The sequence below is a fragment of the Oncorhynchus tshawytscha genome, linkage group LG26 (genome assembly GCF_018296145.1).
Source record: "Oncorhynchus tshawytscha isolate Ot180627B linkage group LG26, Otsh_v2.0, whole genome shotgun sequence".
Lineage (NCBI taxonomy): Eukaryota > Metazoa > Chordata > Actinopteri > Salmoniformes > Salmonidae > Oncorhynchus > Oncorhynchus tshawytscha.
This window is the reverse complement of record NC_056454.1, coordinates 29,041,040-29,057,869: the sequence shown is the minus strand read 5'-3', so window position 1 is coordinate 29,057,869 and position 16,830 is coordinate 29,041,040. Positions and strand designations below refer to the sequence as shown.

The following is a 16,830-nucleotide window of genomic DNA, read 5'->3' as shown; positions in this document are numbered from 1 at the left end:
AATAAATAATTCTCTCTACTATTATTCTGACATTTCACATTCTTAAAAAAGTGGTAATCTTAACTGACCTAAAACAGGGAATTTTTACTAGGATTAAATGCCAGGAAAAAAAGTGAGTTTAAATGTATTTGGCTAAGGTGCATGTAAACTTACGACTTCAACTGTATGTATGATAAGCAGACAGGTAGTAGTTAGTTACAGTTCTGTGGTCTGATATGTCCTGTTTACCATCAGAGCAAACTGTACAGGTCTGAGACTCATGACTTCAGGTTGATCAAACTGATAAACTGATTGTTATGATTATTGCTCTCTGTTTGACATTGACTGTTTGCAGACATTAGTCTATAGCTATGGGATAAATGGCTTATTCTAGTCTGGGTGCCCATCAAATGGTTTGGCTTCCTTCTCAAGCTGATTTTCTCTTGAGTATACCTTCACACTCACATGCAGAGACATGGGTGCATACACACACACACACACGCACGCACGCACGCACGCACGCACACACACACACACACACACACACACACACACACACAGAGTAGTATCAGTCCTTCTCTGTGAGAGTGGGGTCTTCAGTGGTGGGAGTCTCCAGGTGTGCTTCGTCTGCTCCAGGTTGATGTGGATTGCTGCTGCTGTCTGCGTTGTTCTACTCAAGGCATTTAAAGTTCTCCTCTCCAGAGCTTAGAAACTGTCAGTCAAATCCACAGGATCAGATCACGACTGCTTCAGTTCTCAACAAGCCCCTTTCCACAATAAGTCACACACAGGGCCCTGCTGTCCCAGGTTCTCCAATCCCAGCTCCAGCCCTTTATCCTCGTGCCCTTAAGGTCCAAGGCCAGGTTATCTCCCTCTTTCCTGTGTTCTCAGTAAGGCATCTCAGCAATGGTGCGGAGTGTCGAAGGGTTGGTCTGTCTGTCGGTCTGACTGCTTGCCCTGGATTCAGGGTAAGGGCATGATATCATGGTGACATCATCAAACCTCAGAGCTGTTGTCCTCCGCTGCACCACTTTTCTAATGTCTACTTCCTCCTTTAGTTTGGGACTTCCTCCTGCATGTTACAGAGATCAGAGGGCTGTTCTAAGTGCTATGAGCCGTCCTCTCCCCTCCTTCATTCCCTATCACTACACCTCGACAGGGGAGGTCTCCCTCGTGGAATGAACCTAACTGAAACGTCCACAGATGTGGAGGGAGGAACTGAAAAGGAGACGCTTTAATTCAGAATGAAACAGGGCACAGAAGGGCTGAATTCCTAATGGAACGGGGTCCAGAGGGTCTTCATTTAGAATGGAACCGGGCCCAGATGGGCTTCATTCAGAACGGAACGGGGCCCAGAAGGGCTTCATTCAGAATGGATTGGGACCCAGAATGGCTTCATTCAGATTGGAACGGGGGCCAGACGGGCTTCATTCAGAATGGAACGGGGGGCCAGAGGGCAGCCAGTCAGCCAATCTGTGGATCTCTAGTGGCTTGGTTGAGTTAGACTGGGACAGGGCCATTCTTACTGTGGCTCTCTAGTGCTTTGATACTGCTCACAATGTTCTTCTGGGGCCGACGATAGTCACACCAACCTTCTTTAGGTCCCTGCAGAGAGAAAGGAGGGGGAAGAGAGAGAGAGAGTAAGTGCTTCAGTATGTGACACACAGTGACATTAATGACATGCGGTCAGTGCTGCCCCCCTCCCCCTCCCCTCTCACTTCTGCTGGCCTGTCAATCACAAGGTTGATGTGCTGCCAGAGCTCTCTAGTTAGCTTGTGGGAGAGTGGCGTTGGGCAGTTTTGGTCATGCTTAGTGGTGTGTGTATGTTTGGAAGGGAGGGAGCAGCACTGGTACAAATAGATGGATAATAAATGCAGACTAAATCAACTGGTTAGAGCAAGCTTCATCACAACACACACACAGCATGGGTTACACACAGCACTTCATGAAGACACACAACTCAAACAAGTATGTTAGGTCCAGCATATTAGGTCCAGCAGTGGGATATTATGGGACATCAGTGGACAAGATATCTTCAGCTCGGCTCCTGTAGGTGACTGTGGTTATAGACGCATATTAGTAAAAGAAACAGCTCAGCTCAAACCCGCTAGGTTAACACAGCTTGGGTTTTACACTGAGCTTCAGTTCTCTGCTAGTCTGTAGGGTACACACAACACAAAACAGGAAAACTCCTGAGAAAGTTATTTTGATGCAAGCATGGGGTTATAGTTTGTAGGGCAGCCAGACAGTGCACAGTGGTCCACCCACCATCCGGTGTCTCTGGAGTAGGGATGGAGAGGAGAGGGGGTTAGAGGGTGGTGATCCCCATTGAAGGCTCCCACTCTGGGCAGGTGGCTGCTGTGACGTGGTGCTGGACCTCTGTCAGACAGATTCTACAGTACAGACAGGCAGGAGGCAGGGCCAGGCAATGTGAATAAAGTTTCCCAGGCTAATGGACGTCACACAGCCATACTGGCAACAGTCTCTGAAAAAGGCTTATGGGTACACAGCGTTAACACCCTGAAGAGCGTGTTACAAATAAATAAATAAACAACATAAAACGTGAATACATAAAGTATGAGGCATAAACAGAAAACAGTCTAGACAGTGAACAACTCATGCAATAAAAGAGATAAAAACGAATGACTGTGGATGTGTTTAAGTAGACCAGGGCCCAAACGTATGACCGCTGTATTCCTCCTCTGACACACGATCAATGAGAACCATGGTGGATATGGTGGTAGTGTTTACAGTCAGCAGCTAACTGCCACTCAGACAGAAAGGGCTGTCTCATCTAGAACTCTGAAGAGGCTCCTCATCCTGAGAGCACACAGAGACTTCATCCCTGCTGCTGTGTGTTACCACAAGTGGTTCGAGTGGACTCGTCAGGTTTCCCATCATAGATAGTGAGACAGAGAAATGGCAGAAGGAAGGAAGTCTGATACCTTAGACAACCCGTCTTCAGAACTTTCAGAACCTCCATTTGTAACCCACATCTCCGTCCGTTCATTAAAAGTATATTGTGTCAGTGGATTAAGGAGTGGTATAGGGTTTGATTAGTTTCGTCTGGCAGACAGAGGTCAGAGCAATGGGCCAGGGTAGTCTCCTGCTGAATATGAAGGACTGAATTAAGATACTACTAATCAATAGACTGGTATACTACGGTCAAGGGCTGGGTGTGTCAGAGGTATACCCTTGGAGGATTAAAACACACACATGATCCAATTCCTGTTCTGATCCAGTTATGATCCATGAGAGGAGAATCAGAGATGCTGTAGAATGATCCTGTTATCAGAAACCATATGTAGGCTATACAGTTCATCTGTGATGTATTCCATCAATACTGCATGTGGTATTTCTACTGAGTCTGCAAACAAGCCTTTTTGTGCCTCTGTAGTGATTGGTTTAAGGGAAGCTCTCATTGATGAAATTGATTAATTGATTAATTGTCCTGAGAAAAAACTCTTCCTGTAAGAGAATGTGCTGCTACAACAGTATATAGTTTTAGAGAAACTAGCTGATAATAGACGAGAGACAGAGAGAAAGAGAGAGAGAGAGAGAGAGAGCTCCTTATAAGGTATTGTTCTGTTGGATAGATCAGGCTCTCTCTCTCTCAGGCAATTAAACTAGGCCATGGATGAGGAGGTAATCTAGTAGCTATTTGCATTTCATTATTTATATTGACATCAGAACAAAAGGCAACGTGGACATTATTGCCTGGGCCTTTTGTTAGTAGTGACTGTGTGTAGTATGTAGTGACTGTGTGTGACTGCTGTGTAGCCCAGTGTGTTAGGGAGACCAGAGCATAGTACCCAGACATCTGCTTTGATCAGCCTGATTACAACTGTCAAATTATTTACACTGTCAAATACCTCATCAATTAACACAACAGCAGGTCCCCAAAGGCCACATCCTCCCGCAGAGGGAGAGGGAGGGAGGGAGGGAGGGAGGGAGGGAGGGAGGGAGGGAGGGAGGGAGGGAGGGAGGGAGGGAGGGAGGGAGGGAGGAGGGAGGGAGGGAGGGAGGGGGAAGGAAGGGATAGGGAGAGAAAGAGAGCAAGAGAGCAAGAGAGCAAGAGAGCAAGAGATAGAGGCGAGAGGAAAATGAGAGATGGAAATTAGATAGAAAGAAAGGACAGAGAGAAAGCTCCAGCGGCCAAATCACTGCATTTCCCATGAAACCTATATGAGCAACATGGTGGAGCCGTGAGCCCAAATAGAGGTTGATTATGAAAGAGAGAGGTTGCGATGAGTTGCACGGGGTGCACGGGGGTGCACGGGGGTGCATGGGGCTGTGATCATAGATTCAGCCAGATACACTCTACTAAAGCTGTTCACAGCCTGTAGATCCTGTCAGAACTGGAGCTTAGATTTTACAAGATGTCTCTCTCTCTCTCTCTCCCTCGGTATGGTTGATCTCTGCGTAACATGGCTAAAGCGCTGTCATTACAGATTACAATCAAACACTGCTATCCATGGATAACAGATTAGACCCACAGTGGTGCCTCCGAGTAATGGAGGCAGATTGAAAACATTTTGGGGTCTCAGTGTGGGGGTGCTGTATTAAATCTGGGCTGCTGTGGCACGAGATACTTTCTCAGGGAAATGTCCTGTTTTAAGTGTCTTGTCTGAGCTCTTTAAATCACTGTTAGGGCCTCGCTCCCTGCTGCACTCACAGAAAACATTCAGGGTATTCCCATATTTTGTCAAATATTATTTGTTAGATACAAAGTTAAATCATATTATACAACAACTTGCATTTTGCTACTGGCTGGACAATGTACATTTCACTGGACCATTGGTTCCTCAGCGAGTCTTCAGTGAGTCCTGTAAGCTTGAGTCTGAGTGTTACTACAGAGCGTCATAAGAAGCAGTCTTACTCTGCGGAGGTCTTGGGCAGGGTGTCACAGGAGCTGTAGCTGACCCCAGAGAAGGCCTCCTTACAGGGCAGAGTCCTCACGCTGTCCAGCCAATCCCCCATGGTGTCCAACGATGGAACCACCTCAGAACTACTCCTGTCCAGAAGCAGGTTGGCTGGCCTGGAGGTGGAGGTGGAGGGGGGGAGAGAGAGAAAGGACATGCATGGTTAGCCATTTGGCACACTAGCCATACTTGAAATCCTTGTGTTGAGGGGGTTACATGGGACACAGTCCCCCAAAGAGCTGCATGGTCAGCCTTGGAAAATACATCACACTACTTCCTCCCTCCACTCAGCTGATACTCTGTCTGCCTGTCCAGAAAGGTACACCGCCACCACCGCCACCACCGCCACCACCAGCACTACAACACACACACACACACACACACACACACACACACACACACACACACACACACACACACACACACACACACGCTGGATTCTGCAAATCACATCAGGGACTGAAACTGTTATTATTGAGAAAACAAGCTCATAAAATAACATGCTGCAAAGAGAGAACAGAGAAGGTTGTAAAACCACATTTCCCCATGCACACACACACAGACACATAAAAACACACACACACACACACACACTCTGACACACATGCACCACGGGTCTCCCCAGAAGGAAACACCTGTGGAGAGAAGGACTACCCACAATCCTGTACTGTTGCAGAGTGTTATGGACAAGCTCTCCCAGCGAAAGCCACACACACAATTTAAGTCTGAAGATTTCCCAATGTGACAGCTTGCACTGTTTCTAGGTCATTACGTCCATCTAGCTCCAGACATGTATGTGTTGGATGGGCTTTGAGACAAAGAAAAGGAAACTGTAATGTATAGATTCAACATTTACGTTAATCTCTAACAATATTATTATTAACAAAACAAGCATCGTTTGTTGGATAATTACACGATTGTTTTCTCTAATAAAATACTAGAATTTCAACAATACTGCAGTCTTATCGGATTAGAATCTAAACCAAATCATTATCTAAACCAATCAAAATTCATGCTGTTCCATGAACAATAAATTATAGGATGAAAAGCATGGCTTGAGGCACTGTTCTGTAGAGATTTGAGTGACAGGAGAGAGGGAAGAGAGAGGTAGAAGTGGAAGGGAGAGAGGGAAGAGAGAGGTAGACGAGGAGGAAGGGAGAGAGGGAGTAGAGAGAGGTAGCAGATGAGGAAGGGAGAGAGGGAAGAGAGAGGTAGCAGAGGAAGGGAGAGGGAGTAGAGAGAGGTAGAAGAGGAAGGGAGAGAGGGAAGAAAGGTGGAAGAGGAAGGGAGAGAGGGAGTAGAGAGATGCAGAAGAGGAAGGGAGAGGGAGTAGAGAGATGCAGAAGAGGAAGGGAGAGGGAGTAGAGAGAGATAGAAGAGAAAGGGAGAGGGAGTAGAGAGATGCAGAAGAGGAAGGGAGAGAGGGAGTAGAGAGAGATAGAAGAGGAAGGGAGAGAGGGAGTAGAGAGGTAGAAGAGAAAGGGAGAGGGAGTAGAGAGATGCAGAAGAGGAAGGGAGAGAGGGAGTAGAGAGAGGTAGAAGAGGAAGGGAGAGGAAGAGAGAGGTAGAAGAGGAAGGGAGAGGGAGTAGAGAGAGATAGAAGAGGAAGGAGAGAGGGAGTAGAGAGAGGTAGAAGAGAAAGGAGAGGAGTAGAGAGATGCAGAAGAGGAAGGGGAGAGAGGGAGTAGAGAGAGGTAGAAGAGGAAGGGAGAGGAAGTAGAGAGAGGTAGAAGAGGAAGGGAGAGGAAGTAGAGAGAGGTAGAAGAGGAAGGGAGAGATGGAGTAGAGAGAGGTAGAAGAGGAAGGGAGAGGAAGTAGAGAGAGGTAGAAGAGGAAGGGAGAGATGAAGTAGATAGAGGTAGAAGAGAGAGGGAGAGGGAGTAGAGAGATGCAGAAGAGGAAGGGAGAGGGAGTAGAGAGATGCAGAAGAGGAAGGGAGAGGGAGTAGAGGGATGCAGAAGAGGAAGGGAGAGGGAGTAGAGAGAGGTAGAAGAGGAAGGGAGAGAGGGAGTAGAGAGAGGTAGAAGAGGAAGGGAGAGAGGGAAGAAAGGTGGAAGAGGAAGGGAGAGAGGGAGTAGAGAGAGGTAGCAGAGGAAGGGAGAGGGAGTAGAGAGATGCAGAAGAGGAAGGGAGAGGGAGTAGAGAGATGCAGAAGAGGAAGGAGAGGGAGTAGAGAGAGATAGAAGAGAAAGGGAGAGGGAGTAGAGAGATGCAGAAGAGGAAGGGAGAGGGAGTAGAGAGAGATAGAAGAGGAAGGGAGAGGGAGTAGAGAGAGGTAGAAGAGGAAGGGAGAGGGAGTAGAGAGAGGTAGAAGAGGAAGGAGAGAGGGAGTAGAGAGAGGTAGAAGAGAAAGGAGAGGGAGTAGAGAGATGCAGAAGAGGAAGGGAGAGAGGGAGTAGAGAGATGTAGAAGAGGAGGAAGGAGAGGGAGTAGAGAGATGTAGAAGAGGAAGGGAGAGAGGGAGGAAGGAGAGAGAGGTAGAAGAGGAAGGGAGAGGAAGTAGAGAGAGGTAGAAGAGGAAGGGAGAGGGAGTAGAGAGATGCAGAAGAGGAAGGAGAGAGGAGTAGAGAGATGTAGAAGAGGAGGAAGGAGAGGGAGTAGAGAGATGTAGAAGAGGAAGGGAGAGAGGAGTAGAGAGAGGTAGAAGAGGAAGGGAGAGGGAGTAGAGAGAGGTAGAAGAGGAAGGGAGAGAGGGAGTAGAGAGAGGTAGAAGAGGAAGGAGAGAGGGAGAAGAGAGAGGTAGAAGAGGAAGGAGAGGGGGAGTAGAGAGAGGTAGAAGAGGAAGGGAGAGGGGGAGTAGAGAGAGGTAGAAGAGGAAGGGAGAGAGGGAGTAGAGAGAGGTAGAAGAGGAAGGGAGAGGGAGTAGAGAGAGGTAGAAGAGGAAGGGAGAGGGAGTAGAGAGAGGTAGAAGAGGAAGGGAGAGGGAGTAGAGAGATGCAGAAGAGGAAGGGAGAGGAAGACTGAGGTAGAAGGAGAGTGAGGTAGAGGACTGTGTCTGCGAGTCTGTCCTTAACCCTGACCATGTTTGCTCTGGCTGTACAGACAGACAGACGTCTGCTAAACCAACCAGTCAATAACTCCATACCAGGAGACTCTCTCCACATCTTCTGAGTCAACAACATTATGTTGTTTTGTATTGTGTTCAGTTGACACCAGGCAAAGCAGCTGTTGCTACAGTCATATCCAATCAACATCCAAATCAACAAGCCCACCTCCTCCCCATGAGGCAGGGTCAGGTTACTGTAGGTCAGACCAACTTAGGTCACATCAACAACAACCCTGACTCATACTAAACAACGATGGGTGTGTGTGTGTTGGAGCCATTCGGAATAATGGCATGAATAGGTGTGTGTGTGTACGCATGTGTGTGTATGTTTGTGAGTCAGAAAACAAACCATAGGACGACTGGGACCATAGCACCTGATCACACACAGCCTAGGGGATACAAGCCAACACCGGACAGGAAACCGGCTTGGTCCTGCCATAGAGACTCCCATAGAGGGGTGTATTTATAGTCGTGTAAATAAACTAATCAGAATAGCAGGAAGTCAAGTCCAACCTCAGGCTGAGTATTTTGGGTGGTGGAGAGGTTTAGAGTCTTAGTTAAGGACAGATTTTTATATCACAGCAAGTGACACTGTATTTGGGGTGGTTTGGAGGTTTGTCTGTTATCTGTATTTGAGTGGCAGACTGACATACAGTACGCTACCTCTCAAGGGTGGGACAGGTAAGACCTACTGCTTATGGGACTACTAGATTTGTGCTTCCAGAATATGTTTGTTCCATGACAAGTTAACAAAGCAGTAAACAATATCCCATAGATGATTTCTGTTTGGAACACAACTAACCAGCCAGACAGCTCACCACAGGGACAGCAAGGCCATGTCTGAGTGAGATCAAGAACGGGAGGAAGAGGATAGAGAAAGAAGTGGCAAAGGAAAGGGAGAGCTAAGAGACTGGTATGTGATTGAATCTCTTCCTGATCATCAGAGGCCTGTCTGACAGCTGAGAGCCAACTAGGAGGACAGGAGGGAAGAGAGGAGAGAGGGATAGAGGGAGCCTCTTCTTCTCATCTCTCTCTCCCTCTCTCACACACCCACACAGTTCCCTGATTACACCATCCAGGCATGGATGAGGAGACTATTGATCTGCAAAGTTCTCTCCCCTGCCTCCAGAGCAGTCAGCGTGTCAGTGTAGAGGTAAACTATAGATGACCTTGTCTTGCCTCTGTAGGATTCTTTGTTTACTATATTCTTTATTTTTAACTGCGCTTGGTAAAGTCTCATGACGGACCAACAGGCAGAGAGATCGATGGATGAGAAAGGATGAGAGGGAAGTAAAAGAACATGCTTGTTGTCAGGGAGAGGAGTTGGTATCTAAAACCCTGTGTACGCATCATCACATCTTACAGAGACAGGATTCAGAAAAAGGAGAATTCTTCACATGAGAGGTGAGAAAGAAAAGTACAATACCACTGTCCCTGTCTCTTTCTTCCTCCCTCTTTTCATTTTCTCCTTTTCTGTCTGTTTTCCACTCTGAAAGACCACTGCTGTGTATTATCATGTTTTTAGGGCTCTCAGAGGAGCAGAGGAGAGATGGAGAGGGGGAGAGGGGGAGAGGGGGAGATGGAGAGGGGGACATGGGGGAGAAGAAGAGAAGGAGAGGGGGACAGAGGGGGGAGAAGAAGAGAAGGAGAGATGGAGAGGGGGGAGATGGGGAGAAGAAGAGATGGAGAGGGGGAGATGGGGGGAGAAGAAGAGATGGAGAGATGGAGAGGGGGATAGGGGGAGAAGAAGAGATGGAGAGATGGAGAGGGGGAGAAGAAGAGAAGGAGAGATGGAGAGGGGGAGATGGGGGAGAAGAAGAGATGGAGAGATGGAGGGGGAGATGGGGGAGAAGAAGAGATGGAGAGATGGAGAGATGGAGATGGGGAGAAGAAGAGAAGGAGATGGGGAGAAGAAGAGATGGAGAGGGGGAGATGGGGGAGAAGAAGAGAAGGAGAGATGGAGAGGGGGAGATGGGGAGAAGAAGAGATGGAGAGGGGGAGATGGGGGAGAAGGAGAGAAGGAGAGGGGGAGATGGGGGAGAAGAAGAGATGGAGAGATGGAGAGGGGGAGATGGGGAGAAGAAGAGATGGAGAGATGGAGAGATGGAGATGGGGAGAAGAAGAGAAGGAGATGGGGGAGAAGAAGAGATGGAGAGGGGGAGATGGGGGAGAAGAAGAGAAGGAGAGGGGGAGATGGGGGAGAAGAAGAGATGGAGAGGGGAGATGGGGGAGAAGGAGAGAAGGAGAGGGGGAGATGGGGGAGAAGAAGAGATGGAGAGGGGGAGATGGGGGAGAAGAAGAGAAGGAGAGGGGGAGATGGGGGAGAAGAAGAGAAGGAGAGATGGAGAAGGGGGAGATGGGGGAGAAGGAGAGATAGAGAGAGGGGGAGATGGGGGAGAAGGAGAGATGGAGAGGGGGATAAGAAGAGAAGGAGAGATGGAGAGAGGGGGAGATGGGGGAGAAGGAGAGATGGAGAGGGGGAGATGGGGGAGAAGAAGAGAAGGAGAGATGGAGAGGGGGAGAAGAAGAGAAGGAGAGATGGAGATGGGGGAGAAGAAGAGAAGGAGAGATGGTGAGGGGGGAGAAGAAGAGAAGGAGAGATGGAGATGGGGAGAAGAAGAGAAGGAGAGATGGAGATGGGGAGAAGAAGAGAAGGAGAGATGGAGAGGGGGAGATGGGGAGAAGAAGAGAAGGAGAGATGGAGAGGGGGAGAGGGGGAGAAGAAGAGAAGGAGAGATGGAGAGTGGGGAGAAGAAGAGAAGGAGAGATGGAGAGGGGGAGATGAAGAGAAGGAGAGATGGAGAGGGGGAGATGGGGGAGAAGAAGAGAAGGAGAGATGAGAGGGGGAGATGGGGGAGAAGAAGAGATGGAGAGGGGAGAGAAGAAGAGAAGGAGAGATGGAGATGGGGGAGAAGAAGAGAAGGAGAGATGGAGAGGGGGAGAAGAAGAGAAGGGGCGATGGAGAGGGGGAGATGGGGGAGAAGAAGAGAAGGAGAGATGGAGAGGGGGAGATGGGGAGAAGGAGAGATGGGAGGGGGAGAAGAAGAGAAGGAGAGATGGAGAGGGGGAGATGGGGGAGAAGAAGAGAAGGAGAGATGGAGAGGGGGGAGAAGAAGAGAAGGAGAGATGGAGAGGGGGAGATAGGGGGAAGAAGAGAAGGAGAGATGGAGAGATGGAGAGGGGGAGATGGGGGAGAAGGAGAGATGGAGAGGGGGAGAAGAAGAGAAGGAGAGATGGAGAGGTGGGAGAAGAAGAGAAGGAGAGATGGAGAGGGGGAGAAGAAGAGATGGAGAGGGGGGAGAAGAAGAGAAGGAGAGGGGGAGAAGAAGAGAAGGAGAGATGGAGAGGGGGAGAAGGAGAGATGGAGAGATGGAGAGGGGGAGAAGAAGAGAAGGAGAGATGGAGAGGGGGAGAAGAAGAGAAGGAGAGATGGAGAGGGGGAGATGGGGAGAAGAAGAGAAGGAGAGATGGAGAGGGGGAGAAGAAGAGAAGGAGAGATGGAGAGGGGGAGATGGGGAGAAGGAGAGATGGAGAGGGGGAGAAGAAGAGAAGGAGAGATGGAGAGGGGGAGATGGGGGAGAAGGAGAGATGGAGATGGGGGAGAAGAAGAGAAGGAGAGATGGAGATGGGGGATAAGAAGAGAAGGAGAGATGGAGAGGGGGAGATGGGGAGAAGGAGAGATGGAGAGGGGGAGATGGGGAGAAGAAGAGAAGGAGAGATGGAGATGGGGGAGAAGAAGAGAAAGAGAGATGGAGAGGGGGAGATGGGGGAGAAGAAGAGAAGGAGAGATGGAGAGGGGGACATGGGGGAGAAGAAGAGAAGGAGAGATGGAGAGGGGAGATGGGGAGAAGAAGAGAAGGAGAGATGGAGAGGGGGAGATGGGGGGAGAAGAAGAGAAGGAGAGATGGAGAGGGGGGGAGATGGGGGAGAAGGAGAGATGGAGAGGGGGGAGATGGGGAGAAGGAGAGATGGGAGAGGGGGATAAGAAGAGAAGGAGAGATGGAGAGGGGGAGATGGGGAGAAGAAGAGAAGGAGAGATGGAGAGGGGGAGATGGGGGAGAAGGAGAGATGGAGAGGGGGAGAAGGAGAGATGGAGAGGGGGAGATGGGGGATAAGAAGAGAAGGAGAGATGGAGATGGGGGAGATGGGGGAGAAGGAGAGATGGGGAGAAGGAGAGATGGAGAGGGGGAGATGGGGGAGAAGAAGAGATGGAGATGGGGGAGAGAAGAAGAGAAGGAGAGATGGAGATGGGGGAGAAGAAGAGAAGGAGAGATGGAGAGGGGGAGAAGAAGAGAAGGGGCGATGGAGAGGGGGAGATGGGGAGATGGCAGAGAAGAAGAGAAGGAGAGATGGAGAGGGGGAGATGGGGAGAAGGAGAGATGGAGAGGGGGGAGAAGAAGAGAAGGAGAGATGGAGAGGGGGAGATGGGGAGAAGAAGAGAAGGAGAGATGGAGAGGGGGAGAAGAAGAGAAGGAGAGATGGAGAGGGGGAGATAGGGGGAAGAAGAGAAGGAGAGATGGAGAGATGGAGAGGGGGAGATGGGGGAGAAGGAGAGATGGAGAGGGGGAGAAGAAGAGAAGGAGAGATGGAGAGGTGGAGAAGAAGAGAAGGAGAGATGGAGAGGGGGGGAGAAGAAGAGATGGAGAGGGGGAGAAGAAGAGAAGGAGAGGGGGGAGAAGAAGAGAAGGAGAGATGGAGAGGGGGAGAAGGAGAGATGGAGAGATGGAGAGGGGGAGAAGAAGAGAAGGAGAGATGGAGAGGGGGGAGAAGAAGAGAAGGAGAGATGGAGAGGGGGAGATGGGGAGAAGAAGAGAAGGAGAGATGGAGAGGGGGAGAAGAAGAGAAGGAGAGATGGAGAGGGGGAGATGGGGGAGAAGGGAGATGGAGAGGGGGGAGAAGAAAGAAGGAGAGATGGAGAGGGGGAGATGGGGGAGAAGGAGAGATGGAGATGGGGGAGAAGAAGAGAAGGAGAGATGGAGATGGGGGATAAGAAGAGAAGGAGAGATGGAGAGGGGGAGATGGGGGAGAAGGAGAGATGGAGAGGGGGAGATGGGGGAGAAGAAGAGAAGGAGAGATGGAGATGGGGAGAAGAAGAGAAAGAGAGATGGAGAGGGGAGATGGGGGAGAAGAAGAGAAGGAGAGATGGAGAGGGGGGAGATGGGGGAGAAGAAGAGAAGGAGAGATGGAGAGGGGGAGATGGGGGAGAAGAAGAGAAGGAGAGATGGAGAGGGGGGAGATGGGGGGGAGAAGAAGAGAAGGAGAGATGGAGAGGGGAGATGGGGGAGAAGGAGAGATGGAGAGGGGGGAGATGGGGAGAAGGAGAGATGGAGAAGGGGGAGAGGGGGATAAGAAGAGAAGGAGAGATGGAGAGGGGGAGATGGGGGAGAAGAAGAGAAGGAGAGATGGAGAGGGGGAGATGGGGGAGAAGGAGAGATGGAGAGGGGGAGAAGGAGAGATGGAGAGGGGGAGATGGGGGATAAGAAGAGAAGGAGAGATGGAGATGGGGGAGATGGGGGAGAAGGAGAGATGGGGAGAAGGAGAGATGGAGAGGGGGAGATGGGGGAGAAGTAGAGATGGAGAGGGGGAGATGGGGGAGAAGGAGAGATGGAGAGGGGATAAGAAGAGAAGGAGAGATGGAGAGGGGGAGATGGGGGAGAAGGAGAGATGGAGATGGGGAGAAGAAGAGAAGGAGAGATGGAGAGGGGGAGATGGGGGAGAAGGAGAGATGGAGAGGGGGAGATGGGGAGAAGGAGAGATGGAGAGGGGGGTTAAGAAGAGAAGGAGAGATGGAGAGGGGTGATGGGGGAGAAGAAGAGAAGGAGAGATGGAGAGGGGGAGATGGGGAGAAGAAGAGAAGGAGAGATGGAGAGGGGAGATGGGGGAGAAGAAGAGAAGGAGAGATGGAGAGGGGGAGATGGGGGAGAAGGGGGGAGAAGGAGAGATGGAGAGATGGAGAGGGGGAGATGGGGGAGAAGAAGAGATGGAGAGGGGGAGATGGGGGAGAAGAAGAGAACGAGAGATGGAGAGGGGGAGATGGGGGAGAAGAAGAGAAGGAGAGATGGAGAGGGGGCGATGGGGGAGAAGGAGAGATGGAGAGGGGGAGAAGAAGAGAAGGAGAGATGGAGAGGGAGATGGGGAGAAGAAGAGAAGGAGAGATGGAGAGGGGGAGAAGAAGAGAAGGAGAGATGGAGAGATGGGGGAGATGGGGAGAAGAAGAGAAGGAGAGATGGAGAGGGGGAGATGGGGGAGAAGAAGAGAAGGAGAGATGGAGAGGGGGAGATGGGGAGAAGAAGAGAAGGAGAGATGGAGAGGGGGAGATGGGGGAGAAGGAGAGATGGAGAGGGGGAGAAGAAGAGAAGGAGAGATGGAGATGGGGGAGAAGAAGAGAAGGAGAGATGGAGAGGGGGGAGATGGGGAGAAGAAGAGAAGGAGAGATGGAGAGGGGGAGATGGGGGAGAAGGAGAGATGGAGAGGGGGAGAAGAAGAGAAGGAGAGATGGAGAGGGGGAGATGGGGGAGAAGAAGAGAAGGAGAGATGGAGATGGGGGAGAAGGAGAGAGGGGGAGAAGTTGACATCTGGGCAGCTTGGTGAAGGAGTGGAGAAACCATCCAACCCTCCAACCCTCTACCCTCCAACCCTCCAACCATCCAACCCTCCAACCTCCAACCGTCCAACCATCCAACCCTCCAACCATCCAACCCTCCAACCATCCAACCCTCCAACCCTCCAACCCTCCAACCATCCAACCCTCCAACCCTCCAACCCTCCAAACCTCCACTCCCCCTACATCTGGACATCTCCCCCAGGCCCCCAAACAGTGCACTCTAACCACAGGTCCCTCTCCCCAGGCCCCCAGACAGTGCTCTCTAAGCCCAGGATCCTCTCCCCCAGGCCCCCAGACAGTGTATTCTAACCCCAAGTCCCTCTCCACCAGGCCCCCAATGCCCCAGGTTCCTCTCCCCAGGCCCCCAGACAGTGCACTCTAACCACATGTCCCCCTCCCCCAGGACCCCAGACAGTGCACTCTAACCACAGGTCCCTCTCCCCCAGGCCCCCAGACAGTGCACTCTAACCCCAGGTCCCTCTCCCCAGGCCCGCAGACAGTGTATTCTAACCCCAGGTACCTCTCCCCAGGCCCCCAGACAGTGCACTCTAACCCCAGGTACCTCTCCCCCAGGCCCCCAGACAGTGCACTCTAATCCCAGGTACCTCTCCCCAGGCCTCCAGACAGTGCACTCTAACCCCAGGTCCCTCTCCCCAGGCCCCCAGACAGTGCACTCTAACCCCAGGTACCTCTCCCCAGGCCCCCAGACAGTGCACTCTAACCCCAGGTTCCTCTCCCCCAGGCCACCAGACAGACAGTGTATTCTAACCCCAGGTACCTCTCCCCAGGCCCCCAGACAGTGCACTCTAACCCCAGGTACCTCTCCCCAGGCCTCCAGACAGTGCACTCTAACCCCAGGTCCCTCTGCCCAGGCCCCCAGAGTGCACTCTAACCCCAGGTCCCTCTCCCCAGGCCCCAAGACAGTGCACTCTAACCCTAGGTCCCTCTCCCCAGGCCCCCAGAGTGCACTCTAACCCCAGGTCCCTCTCCCCAGGCCCCCAGACAGTGCACTCTAACCCCAGGTCCCTCTCCCCAGGCCCCCAGAGTGCACTCTAACCCCAGGTCCCTCTCCCCAGGCCCCCAGACAGTGCACTCTAACCCCAGGTCCCTCTCCCCAGGTCCCCAGAGTGCACTCTAACCCCAGGTCCCTCTCCCCAGGCCCCCAGACAGTGTATTCTCTAACCCCAGGTACCTCTCCCCAGGCCCCCAGACAGTACACTCTAATCCCAGGTACCTCTCCCCCAGGCCTCCAGACAGTGCACGCTAACCCCAGGTCCCTCTCCCCAGGCCCCCAGACAGTGCACTCTAACCCCAGGTACCTCTCCCCAGGCCCCCAGACAGTGCACTCTAACCCCAGGTTCCTCTCCCCCAGGCCACCAGACAGACAGTGTATTCTAACCCCAGGTCCCTCTCCCCAGGCCCCCAGACAGTGCACTCTAACCCCAGGTACCTCTCCCCAGGCCCCCAGACAGTGCACTCTAATCCCAGGTACCTCTCCCCAGGCCTCCAGACAGTGCACTCTAACCCCAGGTCCTCTGCCCAGGCCCCCAGAGTGCACTCTAACCCCAGGTCCCTCTCCCCAGGCCCCAAGACAGTGCACTCTAACCCCAGGTCCCTCTCCCCAGGCCCCCAGAGTGCACTCTAACCCCAGGTTCCTCTCCCCAGGCCCCCAGACAGTGCACTCTAACCCCAGGTCCCTCTCCCCAGGCCCCCAGAGTGCACTCTAACCCCAGGTCCCTCTCCCCAGGCCCCCAGAGTGCACTCTAACCCCAGGTCCCTCTCCTCAGGCCCCCAGACAGTGCACTCTAACCCCAGGTCCCTCTCCCCAGGCCCCCAGACAGTGCACTCTAACCCCAGGTTTCTCTCCCCAGGCCACCAGACTGTCAGTGTATTCTAACCCCAGGTACCTCTCCCCAGGCCCCCAAACAGTGCACTATAACCCCAGGTCCCTCTCCCCAGGCCCCCAAAACAGTGCACTCTAACCCCAGGTCCCTCTCCCCAAGGCCTCCAGACAGTGTACTCTGGCCCCAGGCTTTGATCTGGGCCTGTGGGGGATGGGCTCTCCATTAGCTAGGGCAGCCCAGAGACAGATGAGGTGTGTGAGCCCGAACACAGCTGCTCCTGCGGTGCGCCCCCCCACACACACACACACATACATACACACACACACACAAACTAATCGCCATAAATCGCCTCCCCACCCCCTTCCACCTCTCTCGCCCAGCACTCAGCCCCGTGTTAAAAGCCAATCAGGAAAATGACATGCAAACTCCCAGGGA

At 52.0% G+C, this 16,830-nt stretch overlaps 1 protein-coding gene across 1 annotated transcript in view; it reads right to left on the bottom strand.

Moving 5' to 3' along the window:
• Positions 1–1,424: 1,424 nt before the first annotated feature.
• LOC112225041 (ephrin type-A receptor 3) overlaps positions 1,425–16,830 on the bottom strand; it is a 145,129-nt gene continuing 129,723 nt past the window's right edge. Inside the window, 3 exon segments of the mRNA XM_042306433.1 lie at positions 1,425–1,547; positions 1,550–1,584; positions 4,859–5,017. Of these exon segments, the coding sequence (XP_042162367.1) occupies positions 1,480–1,547; positions 1,550–1,584; positions 4,859–5,017 (262 nt within the window). The 3' untranslated portion in view covers positions 1,425–1,479.